Here is a 19,312-nt window from a genome sequence, read left to right as displayed (position 1 = left end):
CCCTGAACAAACAAAATTGGAGCTTGTGCACTTTGACTGTCCTGAATTGTGTAGTGGTTAGCTCCAGATCCAGCTCAGATTTACCCAAATGACCCAGCTGCTTTCCTAATCCATTGGAATGTAGACGTGGTCACTTGGAGGCCACATTTTATTTTGCAGTTCAGACTTTCATGCACTTTTGAAATAGAAAGTATTTTCAACAGTCTTTCACATTTCCTACTCCCTGAGGAAAGTATAAAAGCGGAAAATGGCATCATTCTCCTTTATCTTAGTTTAGTTCAATTAAATATTTCTGAATTGCCTACTAATGTTCCAGGCTTTGTGCTGGGGGTCCAAAGGTAAGCAATGACACTGTCCCTGACCTTAAGGAATTTACAGTCAGCTTCACTGATGTGTGTGTGATGTAAATATGACACAGACACAGCTAAGTATAATGGAAGTTAGGGTCTGAGAAGGCAAGAGAAATCCAAAGTGCTTTAGGACTGTTGAAAAAGGGAGAGAATACTTTGTTTGTGGAGGCAGATAAGCTTCACAGAGGAGATGGTTCCGAACTACTTAGCCTCCTTTCTGAAGAAAGTTTTCTGCAGGATACAGAGGGATTTTGTACATTTATCTTTCCTATTAATTGCTATTAGTTCCTCTCAACTTCTAGATCTTTGGAATCTATCTGGATCAGAATTAGCTTACAAATTCCTCAGGACATAACCATGTCTGTTACTCAATGATTTGATGCATTCTAGGAGGTATACAGATGGGCTAAATCAGTGGTTCCCAAACTTTTTTGGCCTACTGCCTCCTTTCCAGAAAAAAATATTACTTAGCCCCCTGGAAATTAAATTTTTTAAAAATTTTAATAGCAATTAATAGGAAAGATAAATGCACCTGTGGCCATCACTGCTCTTCTGGATCATTGCAGTACCCAAGAGGGGATGGTAGCACCCACTTTGGGAATCACTGGGCTAGCTTATCAATAGAGTACCACCTTATACGGTATTATTGCTTTAACAAAATGGTGTTATAAACTTACATGAAAACAAATGTTAAAGGATGAGATAAACATGAATTATTTGACCCTCAAATCACTGGGGAACCATTGAATTTCAGTAGAGGAGTGATATTATATCTTTGCTTTTAGAAAATCACTTTGGTAACTAGATAGAGGATAAGCTTAGGTAGGAAAATATTTGAAAAACAACAGCTAGGAGGCCATTGTAATAGTCCAGACTGAAAGATAGTCAGGTACTGAACTAGGATGATGGTTTTGTGAGTTGAGGAAAGGGGACCGATGTAGAAATGACAAGATTTGCAAGTGATTAGATGCACATCACTGTCTGAGTTAAGGATGATCCTGGAGTTGGTGTCCTGAAAAAAGGGAAGTTCTGAAGAGGATGAAGTTTTGAGGTAAAGAAGATAATAAGATCTATGCTACAAATTGCATAAACCTGTCCCATTCTGGCTCATACTGTACAACCTTGTCCTACAGAAAATGAAGAGTGTGGTAGGGATCTTATTGACCATTTTGCTCTTTTTGGAGTCCAAAGTCTGCCTCCTGATGAGCCTTTATCGGAGCTATGGCATTGATCTGGTGGGCCCTAGGTGAGGATGCTTGAGGTTTAGAATATTGCCTGCTGAGAGGTTTTTGTTTAGGTTATAACCAACTGAGAGACCCATCCTTTTCACTATCCTGTTTAATCACATACCTTATGAGATAATACCAGAGGTCTTTTGTGATACCCCTACCCTTCCTTTAAGAAAAATATACACACTACTGACGACTTTTGTGATGCCAAATATTCTTCATCCTATTCTACCTCAACTGCCTCCCTTAGACCCACAAAAATTAAAATCACAAAGTTGTATTCATGGTTTATTTTTTCACAACTAATTGTTGTCTATGTAGAACTTGATAGTCTAAATAGGTGAGGTAATGTTACTGGGTAAGGTTAACCCAGAAGTACAAGAATGCCTGCAGAGCTGGGACATCTTGCTATATTGGTTGGTCAGCCTTCATTTCTCATGGCTGCCTATTCTCTTGGTTATTCCAAGTGATTTAGATGGTGTTATTTTAAAAAGGGCAAGTATTAAAGAAGAAAGTTAATCAACTCCCATTGGGTTTAAAAAATGCAATTAGCATTTGTCTTATCTGTTTTCAGAATGTAAATTGCCTTAGAAGAGGAAGTTTTCCTGTTTCCTCTAGTTCCTAGTATACCTGACTCTAGAAAGTTAACATGACTCATTATAAAATAGTCTTTGGATCTGTATGGAGGATCACCTTGGGGGAGATACTTGTAAAATTCACTTGGTACATGAATAAAAAATTTTGGATGGTATCCAAGACAAACTTGTTTAACACTCCCCGAGGAAATGTCTAGGATGGCCTTGGTGTGTATATGGGTGTGTATGTGTGCATACACATGTGTGTCTATGTTCTTGTATGCAAGGGTAATGTATTTGTACATGTGTATGAATGTGTGTGTAAGGGGGGAAAACAGTAAATGAACTAACCCCTGAGGCTGGGATTTTCTCAGGACTTTGCGTAACTCTTGAATCCCTTTTGTCTGCAAAGCCCAAACCTTAGTGTGTTGTGTGTAAATTGCTGGGACATGTGGGTATGAGTCCAAGCTTTGCTATTTACTACCTAGAGTATCTACTGTACTCTGCCCAGATGAGATAAGATCTAGAGTACTGACTTTAGCTCTGGGTTCCACTTTTCAGGAAGGATGTAGATATATAAGAAAGCTTCCAAAGGAAGGCAATCTGCCTGACAAAGGGTCTTAATATCCTACTAAAAAGGGTCAGGTGAAGAACATAGGGATGCCTGGCCTGGAGAAGAAAGTATTTAGAGAGACAAGAGAACTGCCTTCAAGTATCTGAAGGGATATCCTGTGAGAGATTAGAGTTTTTTAGATTAGACTTGATTTGCTTGGCCTCGGAAGGCAACACTAGGTGTAGAGTAGAAATTGTAGAGGCAGATTTCAGATCGCTGAAAGAAGCATAGGGAGAAAAAGAGAGAGAGAGAGAGAGAGAAACAGGCAGGGATTAGGAAGTAGACAGATAGATGAATGATAAGAGATATAACTATATATATATAAACATTCAGCAGGCTACTATCTATGATTTACCTTCATAAAGAAAAATTCACTGCCTTATAAAAAATAACTTCTTTTGCCTATACGTCTGTGTGTGTATATATTTGTGTCACACACAAACATATGTACATATATACACCTCTATCTGTCTGATTATCTCTATATCTAGGACAAGAATGCATGGCCAATTTTCTAGCTCCCTGTTGATAAGGGCCTCTTTTAGATTTATCACTGATTTAAACTAACTTGTATAACCTTGGCCCTCAGGAGCATGAGAAGAGTTGGAAAAAATTCATTTGCCCTATTTCAGAATCCAACAGAAGGAAAGTGAAAAACTGGATTGCTATTAGGAAACTTCAAAATTTTCTTAATGATTTCAGGCTTCTTCCTGAAACAGAGGTCCATCTATTTAACAAGACTGTTCTTGAAATAATACTCCATTCTCTGAAGCACCAACAAAGAGATTACGCCCTCATTTGAATATTGGAGTGGTCTTGGACTTGCTACTCACCCTTTCAGCCTCATTGGCAAAATGGCAATATATTGGTCCTACTTGCCTCCCAAAGTTGTGATTTCAGTCACATGAAATTGCTATTTGTTTTTGAAGAGGACCAGTGACATTACAGGATGATGTCTTGACTTGTGCATGAACTGGATTTAAGTGAGGCACAGTTACACAAAGTTATGAGTCTCACTCTCCCACCAGCGTCGAATGCCAGTGGCATGACCAAAGTCAAGACTACTGGTGATGGCCCAGGATACAGTGGATGACCTTGAGTCTTCCATGTCTGACCAAGCTCTAAGTACTCCACAACACATGCTTTAGCTACCTTCATAGCCATTGGAACAAATTGTTCTTATCCATCCATTCTGCCAAAGGTGAGGGGTATGCAAAGGTACCTAACATAACATACAGAGGCCTTGCTGAGACATTTTACTAGGGTGTAGCCACTGCACTTGCTACAGCTTCTTAGAACCACAGGTGAGAGTTGAGTGAAAGGTAGACACGAAAGGTGGGTAAGCAGCCCTGAAAAGGACTCTACAAGCCCTCTCACCAGAGGTCTCAGCCCTCCCTGAATATCTCATATACCCCAATGAATGGACATGTAATATGTCATGTAAATTTAAGGTAATAATATATCAGCAATACTGAACACAGTCTAGATACTTGAGTTTTTTCTTCCCCACAATACCTTATCAGTTATTGAGTTTCTTTGCAAGCAGCATGTCTCCATTCTGTCATGATGGCTTAATTAGCATAGTGGTATTGTGCTAAACTAATCCACACGTTGAAAAAGTCTGACATGATGTATAGAGTTCTATACCTTTGATCTCCCACTTCTGCCAACAAGGTGGTAAAGATGTCTTCCCCTATCTCTGTTTGAGACCAAGCCTGGTCCTTATAATTTTGCAACATTCAATTTTGATTATTAGTTGTCTTCTCATCTCTTGCCACTATTTTGTGCTGTAAAAAAAAAAAAGGATTTTTTTTTTAAGATTACATTTATTCTTGTTCTAGGTGATGGCTAAGTAAGGTACCAGCAGCATTCTTGAGAGTATAATCCCAAACTAGATGTTTTATGAGAAATGAAAGTAGAAGGAGATGACAGCTTTCCTGGCAAAAAGGAACAAGAGCAGTGAGGCACGGCTGGTTGCTAAGAAATTGAGCCAGAAGAAATGTTCCTCCATGATACAAGCCTTCATCAGTTGTCCAGAGGGTATTTCTTCCTCCACCAGCTTGGAGGCCTATATTCTTTCATGAATGAGAGTAGAAAATGATTTTTACTTGATTTTCCCTCATTTCTTTTGTTGTTCAGTTTTTTAAAACTCATTTTTATTTATTAATACAATCTTTTAAAATTTTGAGTTCCAAATTCTCCCCTTCTCTCTTACCCCTACCCCACCCACTAAGAAGCCTCATGATATATTAGTTATACCTTTGAAAACATGAAAAACAAAAAAGTATATAAAGTAAGAAAATTATATTTCAATTTGTACATAGGATTCATCAATCAATTCTCTTTCTGGATGTAGATAGCATTTCTTCATGAATCCTTTACAATTATCTTGGATATTGGATATTGATTACAGTAAAGTCTTCCATAGTTGATCATCATTATGCCATTGCTATTATTGTGCACATTGATCTCCTGGTTCTTCTCATTCACTTTGTCTCAGTTCATATAGATCTCGTCCTGGTTTGTCTTTTTTTTTTTTTTTCTGAAACCACACCCCTCATTATTTCTGTGAGCACAATAGCACTCATCACAATCATATGCCATAGCTCATTCAGCCATTCCTCAACTGACGATCCTCATCCCCTCAATTTCTAATTCTTTGTCAACATAAAAATCACTGTTATGAATATTTTATGCATATCAGTCATTTTCCCTTTTCTGTGATTTATTTGGGGTATAGACCTAGAAATGGTATCACTGGATCAAAGAAATCTGCAGTTTTATAGTCCTTCAGGCATAGTTCCAGATTGTTCTCCAGAATGGTTGAAGTAGTTCACTGCCTCACCAACAGTTCATTAATGTATTGACTTTCCCTTATCCCCTCCAGCATTTGTCATTTTTGGTAGCTGTGAAGTGTTACTTCAGAGTTATTTTAATTTGCATTTTTCTGATCACTAGTGATTTAGAACATTTCCCATATGACTTTAGATAGCTCAATTTCTTCTGAAAACTGCCTGTTCATATACCTTTGGGCATTTATCGGTTGGGGAATGGGACTTTTTTTAATAAATTCAATTCATTTCCTTATATGTTTGAGAAATGAGTCCTTTATCAGAGAAATTTGATATTACTTCATTGTCTTGATATCACTTCATAGTACCTTTTTAGCAAAATACAATTTCTCTATCTCTTTCAATTAGGTCTAATTTTGCTTTGCTTTGTTTAAGGTCATGATTTTCACCTCTGTCCTTTTCACTTCAGCTGAAACATAATAAACTCTGCTCCAACCTTTAATTTCAACTCTGTGTGTCTTTCTGGCCCAAGTGTGTCTCTTGTACAGAACATATTGTTGGATTCTGGTTTCCATTTCATTCTGCTATCCATATTATGAGTTAGCTCATCCTATTCACATTCACAGTTATGGTCACTAATTGTATTTCCCTTCATCCCATTTTCCTCTGTTTATCCTTCTCTCTCTCTTTTTATCCTGTCCCTTTTCAAAAGTCTGTCTTGCTTTTGACCACTATCTACCCAAATCTGTATTCTTTCCTTTTTGAACCAAATCCAATGAGAGTGAGGTTCAAGCATTGCCCACCTCTGCATTTTCCCTTCCATTAAAAATGCTCTTCCTTGTATACCTCCTTAATGTGAGAAAATTTGTTCCATTCTATCTCTCTCTTCCCCCTTTCCCCAGTGCATCCTTCTCTCTCATACTTATATTCTGTTTTTTGAGAGCATCTCAGTATAATTGATTCACACCTGTGCCTTTGTCTATATATTCCTCTTCTAACTGTCCTAATAATGATAAAGTTCTTAGGAGTTATCCTCTTCCCATAAGAATGTAAATATTATGTCCTTTATGATTATTCGTTCATGCCTCTTTTATTCTTTTAATGCTTCTGTTTGAATGTCACATTTTCTATTTAGCTCTGGTCTTTTCATCAGTGAGATTTGAAAGTCCTCCATATCATTAAATATCCACTCTCCCCACCCCCACCCCCAAAGGATTATGCTCATTTGTTGGATAGGTTGTCTTGGTTTTAACCCTCTCTCCTTTGCCTTTCCAAATATCATATTCCAAGCCCTCTGCTTGGATGTGGAAGCCAATAAATCTTGTGTGATCCTAACTGTAGCTCCACAGTATTTTAATTGTTTCTTTCTGACTGCTTGCAATATTTTCTTCTTGACCTGGGAGCTCTGGAATTTGGTATAACATTCCTGAGAGTTTTAATTTTGGGTTCTCTTTCAGAAGGTGATTAATGGATTCTTTCTATTTCTATTTTCCCCTCTATATCTAAAATATCAGGGTAGATTTCCTTTATAATTTCTTGAAATATGATATCTAGGTTATTTTTCTGATCATGGCTTTCAGGTAGTCCAATTATTGTTGAATTATCTCTCCTCAGTCTGTTGGCCAGATCAGTTGTTTTTCCAACAAGATATTTCACATTTTCTTTGTACTCCCCAGTACTCCCCAGTACTTTGACATTGTTTCATTGTTTCTTGAAGTCTCATGGAGTCATTAGCTTCCACTTATTTTCTTTAGTGAACTTTTGTTACTTCTTTTTTTCCATTTGGTCAAATCTGTTAAGTTCTTTTCTTCAGTGAATTTTTATGTCTCTTTTACCATTAGGATAATTCTATTTCCTAGGGTGATGTTTTCTTTAGCATTTTTTGGTACACCTTTTGCCAAAACTATTAATTATCTTTTTGTAATTTTCTTCTTTCTCATTTCTTTTCCCAATTTTTCCTCTGCATCACTTATTGCTTTCAGAAATTCTTTCTGTTTTTGGATCCAATTAGCATTTCTTTTTGAGGCTTTGCTTATTATTTTGTTTTTCACATTATTGACTTCTTCCAAATTTATGTCTTAGTCTTCCCTGCCACCATAGTAATTTTTTGTGGTCAAGTTCTTATTTTTTGTGGTTTTGTTTGCTCATTTTCCAAGCCTTTTTATTAATTTTGAACTTTATATTAAAGTTGGGATTTGCTCACCTGGGGGTGTCCCAAGCTTTAGGTTTTTCACACTGCTATTTTCAGAGCTAATTCTGGGGATTGGGAAGTTTTGGTGCTTCCGAGGTGGTGCCGTCCTGGGAAAAGTATGGTCACTACTTTCCTGGTCTATACTTTGGTCTTTACCCAGGAAAGAGTCCCTGCCTTCCTGTAGCCACAAGTATTAGTATAACTCTTAGCCTTGGAACTGTGACCAGAGCCCCAGATCTCTTGTGACCTAGCATAAGTGCTCCTCTCTGTCCTAGAACAGTGACTCAAAGTTGTTTATGGGCAAAAGAATTACCAAACAGTGCCAGCTGTACCCAGTGCCAACAAAGGATTTCCTGTATCTCTCTCTGACCAATTGTCTGGGCTGAGAGCACCTGAAGCTGCTGCTGCTGCTATAGCTGCCACTGCAACTGCCTCCAAGGCCCACTGTTGGTACTAATGCCTTGTCCTGGGCCTATGCCCACCCCATTGCTACAACTTCTCCTTCAGACCTTCTAAGTTGTTTTAGGTTGGAAAAATGTTTCTTTCTGCCCCTTTCTTGGTTCTGCTATCCAAAATCTGATTGGAGGTGTTATTCTAAAGTTGTCTAAAGAGGAAAGTTGGGAGAGTTCAGCTGGATCCTAGCCTGTTTTACTCTGTCTTCAATGTGCTTAGTTTTAATTAAATGCTTTATTATTTGACTTATCATTGCTGTCTATTTTTCTTTTGAATCCAACCCCAGTATTCTTCTTCTTTTTTTTAAACCCTGATACTAACTATCAATTCCAAGACATAAAAGCTCTAAGGGTTAAGCAGTTGGGGTTAAATGACTTGCCAAAGGTTACATAGTTAGGAAGTGTCTGAAGACAAATTTGAACCTGGACCTCCCAACTCTGAGCCTGGCTCTCTGTCCACTGAACCTCCTAGCTGCCCCTTCATTCTTTCTGTTGTATCCTGCTGCCTCTAGCTCCCAGAAAAAGTCATTGCATAGTCTAATAATTCTGCCTGATGAGATTCCCTTTCTTTTCCATCTGACCTCTTCTTTTTCCTCCTTCCTTTTTCTTAAAGATATAATTAACCATGACTGAATAAATCTATATTGTTATGAATTTCTTAGAAGATAATTATTCTCTTGTTATTTTTTCTTCCTCTCTAGGCTCCTAATCGTCAACTCATGACTTACTGGTTACAAGAATTACAGCAGAAGAGATGGGAATATTGCAACAGTCTTGATACTGTAAAGCGGGACAGCAGGACCTTCCCAAATCCTGGTGACTTTTCCAAAGGTCTTGTTGCCAAAGATAACACAGGTGAGTGTTATTCAGTTAAAAATGTTATTGATATCTTTTGTTTTAACATTATCTCCATTTCTCAATGAAGTTATCCAGTCCAACTACTTTGACAAAGCTAATAGGCAAGCATATATAAGAAGAATGTTCTTGATCTTTTTAAAAGACATAGCAGGAGCAGCTGCATAGCTCAGTGGATTGAGAGTGAGGCCTAGAGATGGGAGGTCCTACGTTCAAATCTGGCCTCAGACACTTCCCAGCTGTGTGACCCTGGGCAAGTCACTTAACTCCCATTGCCTAGCCCTTACCACTCTTCCACCTAGGAGCCAATACACAGAAGTTAAGGGTTAAAAAAAAAAGACATAGCACAAGAGGGTGTCCCCCAAATAACGTTCAAGGCCCATTACTACTTTCAAGGCCCATTTCTATTTAGAACCCTGGCTTGTCTAGTCATCCAGAGGACACAATTAGTTCAAAACAAAAATATTTAGTGAAATAATAAAGAAAACAATAAAGTGTTCATCACCTAAACTTGGGACATCTTCTCCTACCAGTGTATGTGCCCTCAGAGAGAAAAGTAGACACATATGGAATATAAATCAAAAGGTATGTTTGTATAACTAGGGTAAAGTATGGAGGGGCATAGAAGTAAGGACCATGTTTAGAGGGGCAAGTCCACCCCACCCGAGTGGCTGATGCCATTATGTTGTTCCAGTGGTGTTCCTGCTTCTGGCTAGTCTTAGAGATACTGAGGGTACCTGTGGCTGCCAAGAGTTGTTTGTCTGGTCCTGTAGTTATGGTTGGTTGTTGCCAGGCATAGTAACTTCTTTGGAAAGTAGACTGTGAAGCTTTTCTCTGGCGGTAGCTTGTGGCTTCTTCTTGGATTCTTCCTCTTAAAAAGGTGAGTAGTCTTTATCTTCTTTAGTTTATAGCCTGAAGGCAATTTCTCTCCTCATAAAGTTTCTCTTCACTGGCAAAGCTGCTCTGGTCGGTGCCTTGACTCTCTGAGATTTCTCCCTTCTGGGTGTGGGCTAGTGGCTCTGCCTCTGCAGGCATGGCAAGGAAGGGGGGGGGGAGTAAAACAGTCATCTCTCTGCTCCTCCCCACCTCCAGCTCCAAGATGTTAGGAATGATGTCCTCCAAAGGATTGGACTTTCTTCCATTGCCTGAGCTCACACTGCTCAGCTGTCTCCTGTCTCACTCTTCCTGGAGAGTGGCTGGCTTTTTATTTTAGTTTAAAGGACCACTAGCAAGGTGCCCAGTTGTTAGCCTAACCAGCAACTAGGCTATTCTCAAAGTCTATCAAGCTTGACTCAAGAAAGTCTTTTACCCTCTACAAGGCTAACATTTGCACTTCATTTAAGACCATAGCCCCTTATTGTTTCTGTTACTTGCGCCTTATTTTATAGTGTTATTCTGTCCATTGGGCTGGGGGGAAATCAGTTAATTGGGGTGACTATTGATCTACACTTCCTTCCTATTAAAAGTATATTGTATACTTTATATACAAATCACATATTAAAGAGATGAAAGATAATTTGGAGGCAAGGTACTATTCAGAGCTAAGCAGAATCAGGAAAGGCTTCATGTAGAAAATGGTATTTAACCTAAGTCCTAAATGGAAACAAGGGGTTCTAAGAGATGGAGGAGAGGTGGGAAATGCATGATGGGAATAGGGGATCAACAGGACAAAGCACAGAGACAGATAGTGCAAGGTTCTGTACAAGCCAGCCTGACTGGACTGGGTGGTGATGAAGAGAGTTAGTCAAAAGAAGGTGGCAGTGATAACGTTGGGCCTTCTGGGGAAGGGCCTTCACTGACATATAGAGGCCTGGATATTTGATCCAATTGGCACAGTGAGCCACTGGTACTTGAGGAGCAGAGTGACCAGGTCAGTCTTGGGCTAAAAAAGATCCTTTTGGCCTTTGGGTGAAGGATGGGCTCCATGGGCAAGAGATATGCTGGAGAGATGCCAACTAGGAGGTTGGTCTTGTTCAGATTGGTGAACTCTGAATGCTTGTACTTTAGAATGCAGAATTCATTTGCTTGCATCATTCCATTGATAGAGCTGTGATGTCCACTCAGCCAACAGATACTTCATAAATTTGTGTGCCGATGTCAGCTGTTAGGAAGGCTGCTAAGACACGTAAGCTGGGTCTATGAAAGCTTTGGCTATTAGCTTGCTAAGATTCCTTCTAGCTCTGTAATTTTATACGTGCTAATCCTCTAAAGCTGGAGAAAGGAATCTCGGAGAACCGTGGTAAAAATCCTGGACTTTGAGTTCAATAGATCTAGAACTCCAGTAAAAATCTGCCACTGACTACCTTTGTGCCTGTGGCTAGTCATCTTATCCCTCCGAACCAGTTTATCTTACCTAAATATGGGACAGCAGTGCTTGCACTCTGCAGCCCAGAGAACCACTGTCAGCTGTGGAGAGACTATTACATGAAGGGCTATCCAGACCTCTGGCCTCTGTGGGTTAGGTAGTGTGCATAGGCATATATATATATATATATATATATATATATATATAGTGTAGTCTCTCGGGAACCTGACTGTGTTTTCCTTGCTTGGCCCAGGTAAATCCTGCCCATTCCTCCTTTAAGCCAAGGCCCTGGTGGGAAGGCAGGGAGATTCTGTTAGGTTTGCCAACTGCATACTTGCCTTAGATTCTTTTCTTGGTAAATGTAGAAAGGAGAGGCGCCTTCAGAGCCTTCGGATATGAGCCAGACACCGCTGTGAGCTTCTTTGCAGGTTTCCAGGGGATCCTAGTACCAATAATCCAGCCCTGGGCCAAGAAATGATTTGTTGGATTATGATTGAAATGTCTAAAGCAGTGATTCCCAAAGTGGGTGCTACCGCCCCCTGGCGGGTGCTGCAGCAATCCAGGGGGGTGGTGATGGCTGCAGGTGCATTTATCTTTCCTATTAATTGCTATTAAAATTTAAAAAATTAATTTCCAGGGGGCTAAGTAATATTTTTTCTGAAAAGGGGGCGGTAGGCCAAAAAGGTTTGGGCACCACTGGTCTAAAGAATAAACTTAGAAAGCAAAATTATTTTGGGTATTCTTGATTTGGCAGCAAGAATAAAAGGAAGCAGTAGACTAAAAACCCTGTTGTTGCTATGCACATGTTATTAGAAACCATGTCTGGTTTAGAGTTAAGGGTAGATGTGGAAATGAAGACAAGGTGAGAGAAGGGACTTGGCCAAAGTCACGCAGCTAGTCACTAGCAGCAGAAACGGGCCCCGAACCCAGGTCTCCAGACCCCTGGTCATAATACTGACTAATTGTAAACCGGATACAGGCTGTACTGCTTGTTTCACTAATTTTAGAAGCCTATTTAACTATTAATAACTTATCTTATAGAACAGAATATACATGTCTGTCCTAGTGGAGTTTGGAATAGTGTAGCAACATGGCGTGATAGAGCGAGCGTTGGTCTTGGAGTCAGCCCTGACCCAGACTAGCTGTGTGCCCTGAGCCTTCTCTGATCCTCAGTTTCTTCATTTGCCAATTGGAAACAATTAGACTTCCTCCTCCATACCTCATATTGTGAGGATCATGCTCTGTAAGCCTAAAGTACTGCATAAATGGGAAGCCTGGCAGGGGGAGCTTTGTTCATTATTACTGGTGCCACCGTTACAGGGGCTCTGTGGTCTGAGATGGTCACCAGCACCAGCACTAGCACCCTTCCTGCGAGAGGGAGCATACTTGGGAAATCTTCTGATCCTTAAATTCTTTGTAAGTCTTAAACATTTTGAAGTGCTGGAGGGGATGGCAGGGGTCCTCTTGTCCGACCTCCTTGTGTAACAGATAAGGAAATAGAGGCCCGGAGGAGAAACATACCAAGTTAGTGACAGAATCAAGGAGAGAATTACATAAAACAAGTGCTTTAAGCACTTGAAAATGTTTTTTTTTTTTAAGAGAACTTACTTTTTTTTTTTTTTTAATTTATTTTTTTTTAACCCTTGTACTTCGGTGTATTGTCTCATAGGTGGAAGAGTGGTAAGGGTGGGCAATGGGGGTCAAGTGACTTGCCCAGGGTCACACAGCTGGGAAGTGTGCTGAGGCCGGGTTTGAACCCAGGACCTCCTGTCTCTAGGCCTGACTCTCACTCCACTGAGCTACCCAGCTGCCCCCACTTGAAAATGTTTAAAGCAGTGATGGGCAAACTTTTTGAAGAGGGGACTAAAGGAGAGGAAATGCTCATCTGTCAGTCTGTTTCTAAGGCAACTCTTTTGAAGTTTCATTGTATTGTATCCTACTCGTTATATTCGTCAGATTAGTAATAATGTGGTGGGGTGGGATAGAACATTTCAGGGGACCGCATCTGGCCCGTGGGCCATAGTTTGCCCATCACTGGTTTAAAGGGTCCCCTTAGGCTGTGGCTTCCTGAATATCCTGGGTCAGAGCAGAGAATATTTATAAATGGACACATTGTAAGTGCTTAATAAATCTTCCTTCCCTTCTTTCCTTCCTTTCCTTTTCTTTGAAGAAAATATAGATTTTTTAGTTTGTGTTCTATAGTACGATTTTCCCACCAAAAATATGATTTACTAAGTGCTAATATTTGCCCTTTAAATGGAATTTTGTTTTTTATTGTGAACTTAACAGCCATCCAGTATTGCATTATTGGAAAAGCATACAGACCCCTTTACACTAAATAATTCTTATATTGACCTATTTTACTCATCTCTTTTTTAAATTTGATTTATTAATTAAAAATATTTTTCCATGGTTACATGATTCATTTTTCCATGGTTACATGATTCATATATTCTTTCCCTCCTCTCTTTCCTACCCCCTCCCAGAGTCGATGAGCAATTCCACTGGGTTTTACATGTATCATTGGTCAAAACCTATTTCCATTTTATTAATATTTGCACTAGAGCGATCTTTTAAAGTCAATATCCCCAATCATATCCCCATTGAACCATGTGATCAAGCAGTTGTTTTTCTTCTGATTTTCTACTCCCACAGTTCTTTCTCTGGATGTGGATAGTTTTCTTTCTCATAAGTCCCTCAGAACTGACCTGGATCCTTGCATTGCTGCTAGTAGAGAAGTCCATTACATTCTATTTTACCACAGTGTATCAGTCTCTGTGTACAATGTTCTTCTGGTTCTGCTCCTTTCACTCTGCATCAATTCCTGGAGGTCGTTCCAGTTCACATGGAATTCCTCCAGTTCTTTATACCTTTCAGCATAATAGTATTCCATCACTGTCAGATACCACAATTTGTTCAGCCATTCCCTAATTGATGGACACCCCCTCATTTTCCAGCTTTTTGCCCCCACAAAGAACATGGCTATGAATATTTTTGTACACATATTTTCCCTGCTATCTCTGGGGTGCAAACCCAGCAGTGGTATGACTGTATCAAAGGGCAGGCAGTCTTTTTTTTTTTTTTTTTTTTTAAAGGCAGTCTTTTAAAGCCCTTTGGGCATAATTCCAAATTGCCTTCCAGAATGGCGGGATCAGTTCACAACTCCACCAGCAAGCAGTGCATTAGTGTCCCAATTTCACATCCCCTTGAAATAAGTATCTGAAATAACAGGGTGGTAGTAATGGGATGTCAGTAGGTTCAAGGAATGGTTACTCAGGGCCAGTATCAAAAGATAACACAGGGTTTGGGAAAGCCAACAGGATATAGGTGACAGGCTAACACATACAGTCCAAGCAGAGGTAATAAACACAGGGATTGGTTTGGTTTGGTTTATTGAAGTAAGGGAAGGGAATTTGGATAATCTTATCTAGTACTCACTAACTAACCCTCCCCAACAAATCTACACTTATTCCCTCACGGGAAGCCTTCAGAGAGATTTTAGCTACACTGCCCTTTACCTCTCTACCTGAAGTCCCAAACCCTAATATAAATAAACTCCTCTAACCCATATCCCTCCTTGGATGGTAACAGAGGTATTAAGGTTGGAAACTAAGCAGGAACAGGGCTCAGGGAGAGGTTCTCACGGACAGATGTCTGAGGTGGTTCAAGCAGCCCTGTATATATATCTCTCCGCCAGCAGGAAACAGGAAAACCACAGGAACAGGTATGATGATGATGATAAGATGTAGCAGAAGGAAAGCCACAGGAGAGAAATCAAAGGGAAAGTCCACCCCAGGAGACAAGACTCGAGGCTCTACTCTGTGTTAGAAACCACCTAGTCACTTCTGCAGAATTCCAGAACCTTTCCTGCCTCTGCATCTTTTCCAGATCTTGCTCATATGCTCTCTTTCCTTATAACACTCTCCAACATTTATTACTTTCCTTTGCTGTCATATTGGCCAATTTGCTAGGTGTGAGGTGGTACCTCAGCGTTGTTTTGATTTGCATTTCTCTAATTATTAGAGATTTAGAACACTTTTTCATGTGCTTATTATAGTTTTGATTTCATCTGAAAATTGTCTATTCATGTCACTCACCCATTTATCAATTGGGGAATGGCTTGATTTTTTTGTACAATTGACTTCGCTTCTTACAAATTTTTTACTCATCTCTTTTACAACTCATCTCTTTTTCCATTTTAAATCTAGTAATTTAAAAGTTGCCTTTTTAACATAACTACTTCCTTCCTATTGTCTTACTCTAGTGGTTGCAGTTCCTTGTACAGCTTGCACATGTAGATCTAATATTATCAATTCTAGAAGAAAGAACATTGATTGGTGGGGCAGGACATGTTGTAGAGTGGGAGATTAGGATGGAAACTGGCTCTCTCTCACCTAGGCTGGAAGTAGAGTGGCCACTTGAAGACTGATCCTATAATTAATTGGCATCTGCCTTGTTTCCAACCCCAGACTGATATTTGCCTTTCCTCAGGCAACCTAGTCATCTTCCTCACCATATTGGTGCCAGAATTAGTGTTATGCCAACCCCCCCCCCACCTCCAGCCCCCTTCCAGGCCCAGCTTAGAACTCTAGAACTCAAGCAATCTGCCAGGCTCACCTCCCTGACAGCAGAACTTATAGGCAGCTACCACTGCTTGGCACAACACTGGATTTGGAGTCAGGAGACTTGGGTTTGAATTCTGGCTCTGTGTATTTGGGACAAATCCTTTAATCTTGCTGGGTCTGAGCTTTCCCAGATGTCCAGTGTGGGTAGGCTAAACAGAAAGGATCAGGTCTGTCTCTTCCAACTGTACAGCTAATGAAGATCCAGGCATTTCATTGCTGCTTTCCCTTTATCTTCCAAAAAACATAGAAAGAGTAGACACTACCCTCAGAAGAGATGTGAAAAATCATATATTAGCCCCTGAGCTAACAACAAAGTATAATATGTAATAATTATGATCTATAAGCAGAAATCAGGAACTAGAATCTGTAAAAATAGAGCAGACTTCCTAGGCCATTGTTTAGATGAGACTGCATAATAAGAGTAGACTGTTTGTTTGATCCAAACAAGTTATGCCGTTATTTTCAATTTCTTCCTCTATTTCTTCCTTTTCTCTATTGGCTTAGCCTACCCATGAGCAATTAATATTTTTCTAGTTATTTAGATCTGTCTTTATTTGTATAAAAAATATCTGTAGTAATGTTGAAATAGTTCCTTTGTGTATCCTTGCAAGTTGACTCTCAAATATTTTATACTCTCTGAAGTAATTTTAAATCTTCATCTCTTCCTTCTGGTGGTGGTGGTATTTTTTTATAAAATACAGAAATGCTGCTGATTTATGTGGGTTTATTTATATCATATCCTTTAATTAGTTTTTTAGCTGACTTTTCATGGTTCTTGAAGTAAACCATTGTCATGTGCAAAAAGTGATAATTTTGTTTCTTCATTGCCTCTGCGTATCCCTTCCATTTCTTTTTCTTGTCTTACTACTATAGCTGGTGTTTCTGGCACTATATTGAATAGTAACAATGATTATGGACATCTATACTTTACTTTTGATATTATTAGAAAGGCATTTAGTTTATTCCCATTACAGAATTTTTCTCCTATAAAATAAATGCATCACTAGGCCCCTTTCCTCAGCAGAGTAGGAGTCAACCTGATTCTAGTCCTGGTTGTGCTACAACTAATTTGTTAGGTACCATTGTTAGTCATCAGCTAGAAAAAGAGTAGATGGATCTATAAGATTCTTGCTTTAAAGTTCTAAATTTTTTTGCACTCTTTTCTCTACTAGTAATGTTTAATATATGATATTTACTGTAATATAAGCTACATAAATGACTGTCATTTTAGTTTATCTTTGATAATTTTAGGAAGTTAATCTATATCAGTGGTTCCCTAACTTTTTTGTCCTACTGCTCCCTTTCCAGAAAACATATTACTTAGCGCCCCTGGAAATTAATTTAAAAAAAATTTTAATAGCAATTAATAGGAAAGATAAATGCACCTGTGGCCATCACTGCTCCCCTGGATCACTGCAGCACCCACCAGGGGGTGCTGGTGCCCACTTTGGGAATCACTGATCAATACAAATGATATTAGCTCATTTTTTCACATACAATTAAGAATTTATTGCAATTAAAATTATTTATTTTTTAAGCACTTTTTTAATTTATTTCCTTCTCAATACCTTCCCTAGTCAAACAGAGAAAAGATCAATAAAACACTCATAACAAAAATGTGAAATAAATTCTCATGACATGTTCAAAATTTTAAGTCTCATTCTACATTTTAAGTCCATCACTTCTAATAAATTAATGGCATGGTTTACCTTCAATCCTTTGGACCCATGATTTAATTATTTCATTGTACAGAGTTCTACAGTTCTTCAGAATTGTTTTTCTGATAATGTCTGTGTAAATTGTTCTATTTCTGCTTACTTTACTTTGCATCAATTCAGAGTTGTTTTTTCTGAAACTCTCCATTTTGAAATTTCTTGTGGAAAATGTTTTATTATCTTCATATGCCATAATTAGTTTAACCTTTTCCCAATAGCAAGTTACCCGTTAATTTTTTCCAGTTTTTTGTTATTATAAATAACTTTGTACATGTAAATTCTTTTCCTGTTTCTTCGATGTCTTTGGAATAAAGCCCTAGTGATGGTATATCTAGGTCAAGAGAATATTAGTTTGGTAATTGGACATCATTCTGAATTGTTTTCTAGAACTGCTAGATCAACCCATAATTCCACCAAAGGTATACTAGTGGTCCGGGTTCTCACAGATCCTCCAACATCTGTCATTTTCCTTTTTTATCATCTTTGTCAATCTAAATCGTAAGCCATTTTTGTTGGAGTTTTTCTTATTATTAGTGATTTGGAGCATTTTTTCATATGGCTTTTGATAACTTAGATTTCTTCCTTTGAAAACTACTTACTATCCTTTGACCATTTATTTATTGGAGAATAAATAGCTCTTAGTCTTATATTTACCTTTGGAAATGAATCCTTTTTCAGAAAAACTTGCTGTGAAGATATTTTCCCATTTTTCTGTGTCTCCTAATGTTAACTGCATTAAATTTGTTTGTGCAAAATCTTTTAAATTTTATATAAACAAAATTGTTTATTTGCTCTCTTGTGACCCTCTCTATTGTTTGTTTAGTCATGAACTCTTCTTCTGTCCATAGGTGTGAAAGGTAATTTCTTTCTTGCTCTTCTGATTTGCTTATGAGGTCATCTTTTATGTCCAAGTCTCATATTCATTTGGAGTTTTTTCTTGATATTAGTGTGAGATGTTGGGCAGTACTTATTTTTTACCAAACTGCTTTTCAGTTTTCCTAGAAGTTATTGTTATATAGTTAGTCCTCATCTCAGTAAGTATTTGGGTTTATTGAATATTAGATAACTATGTTCATTTGCTTTTGTACATGCCAATCTCTAATGATCAACTTCTCTACTTTTAACTAATACCAAAATGCTTTTTAACAATTACTGCTTTTTAATATAGATTGAGATTTGGTACTGATATACCTCTTTCTTCCCACTGTTTTTCATTATTATCCTTGCAATTTTTGTGGCTATTTTATAACAAACTTTAAATATACAGTAACTTACACAGATGTTTATTGATAAAATCTTTATAATTATCATATTTTCAACATTTAAAGAATAACCACAATAGTATTATAAATGTGAAGGATGGGGAACAAAGTTCCTTAAATAGGTCATTATTGATATGACTCCTCATAATTCTTTTTCAAACACTAATTGAGATAGATACTTTATCTTTTTAATAATTCCATAGAGAAAAACCTATTTCATGCATGCAGGATATTCAAATGGTAGTAAATTTTGAATTACTTTGTTTGATAAACCAAAGAATTTTTTATTGACTGTTAGCCAAAGCAAAAGATTTTCCGGTTCAGATTCTTGTTTCAATGTATTAACAC

General features: G+C 38.4%; 1 protein-coding gene across 1 annotated transcript in view; it reads left to right on the top strand.

Moving 5' to 3' along the window:
- Positions 1-19,312, top strand: part of TBC1D2B (TBC1 domain family member 2B) — an 80,792-nt gene that overhangs the window by 15,885 nt on the left and 45,595 nt on the right. Inside the window, exon 2 of the mRNA XM_044659163.1 lies at positions 8,904-9,057. Coding sequence (XP_044515098.1) covers positions 8,904-9,057 — 154 coding nt within the window. The remainder of the gene's footprint in view (positions 1-8,903; positions 9,058-19,312) is intronic.

The sequence above is a fragment of the Gracilinanus agilis genome, chromosome 2 (genome assembly GCF_016433145.1).
Source record: "Gracilinanus agilis isolate LMUSP501 chromosome 2, AgileGrace, whole genome shotgun sequence".
In the NCBI taxonomy this organism is placed as follows: Eukaryota; Metazoa; Chordata; class Mammalia; order Didelphimorphia; family Didelphidae; genus Gracilinanus; species Gracilinanus agilis.
The sequence above is the reverse complement of the archived record's forward strand: the minus strand, read 5'-3'. Positions and strand labels throughout refer to the sequence as shown.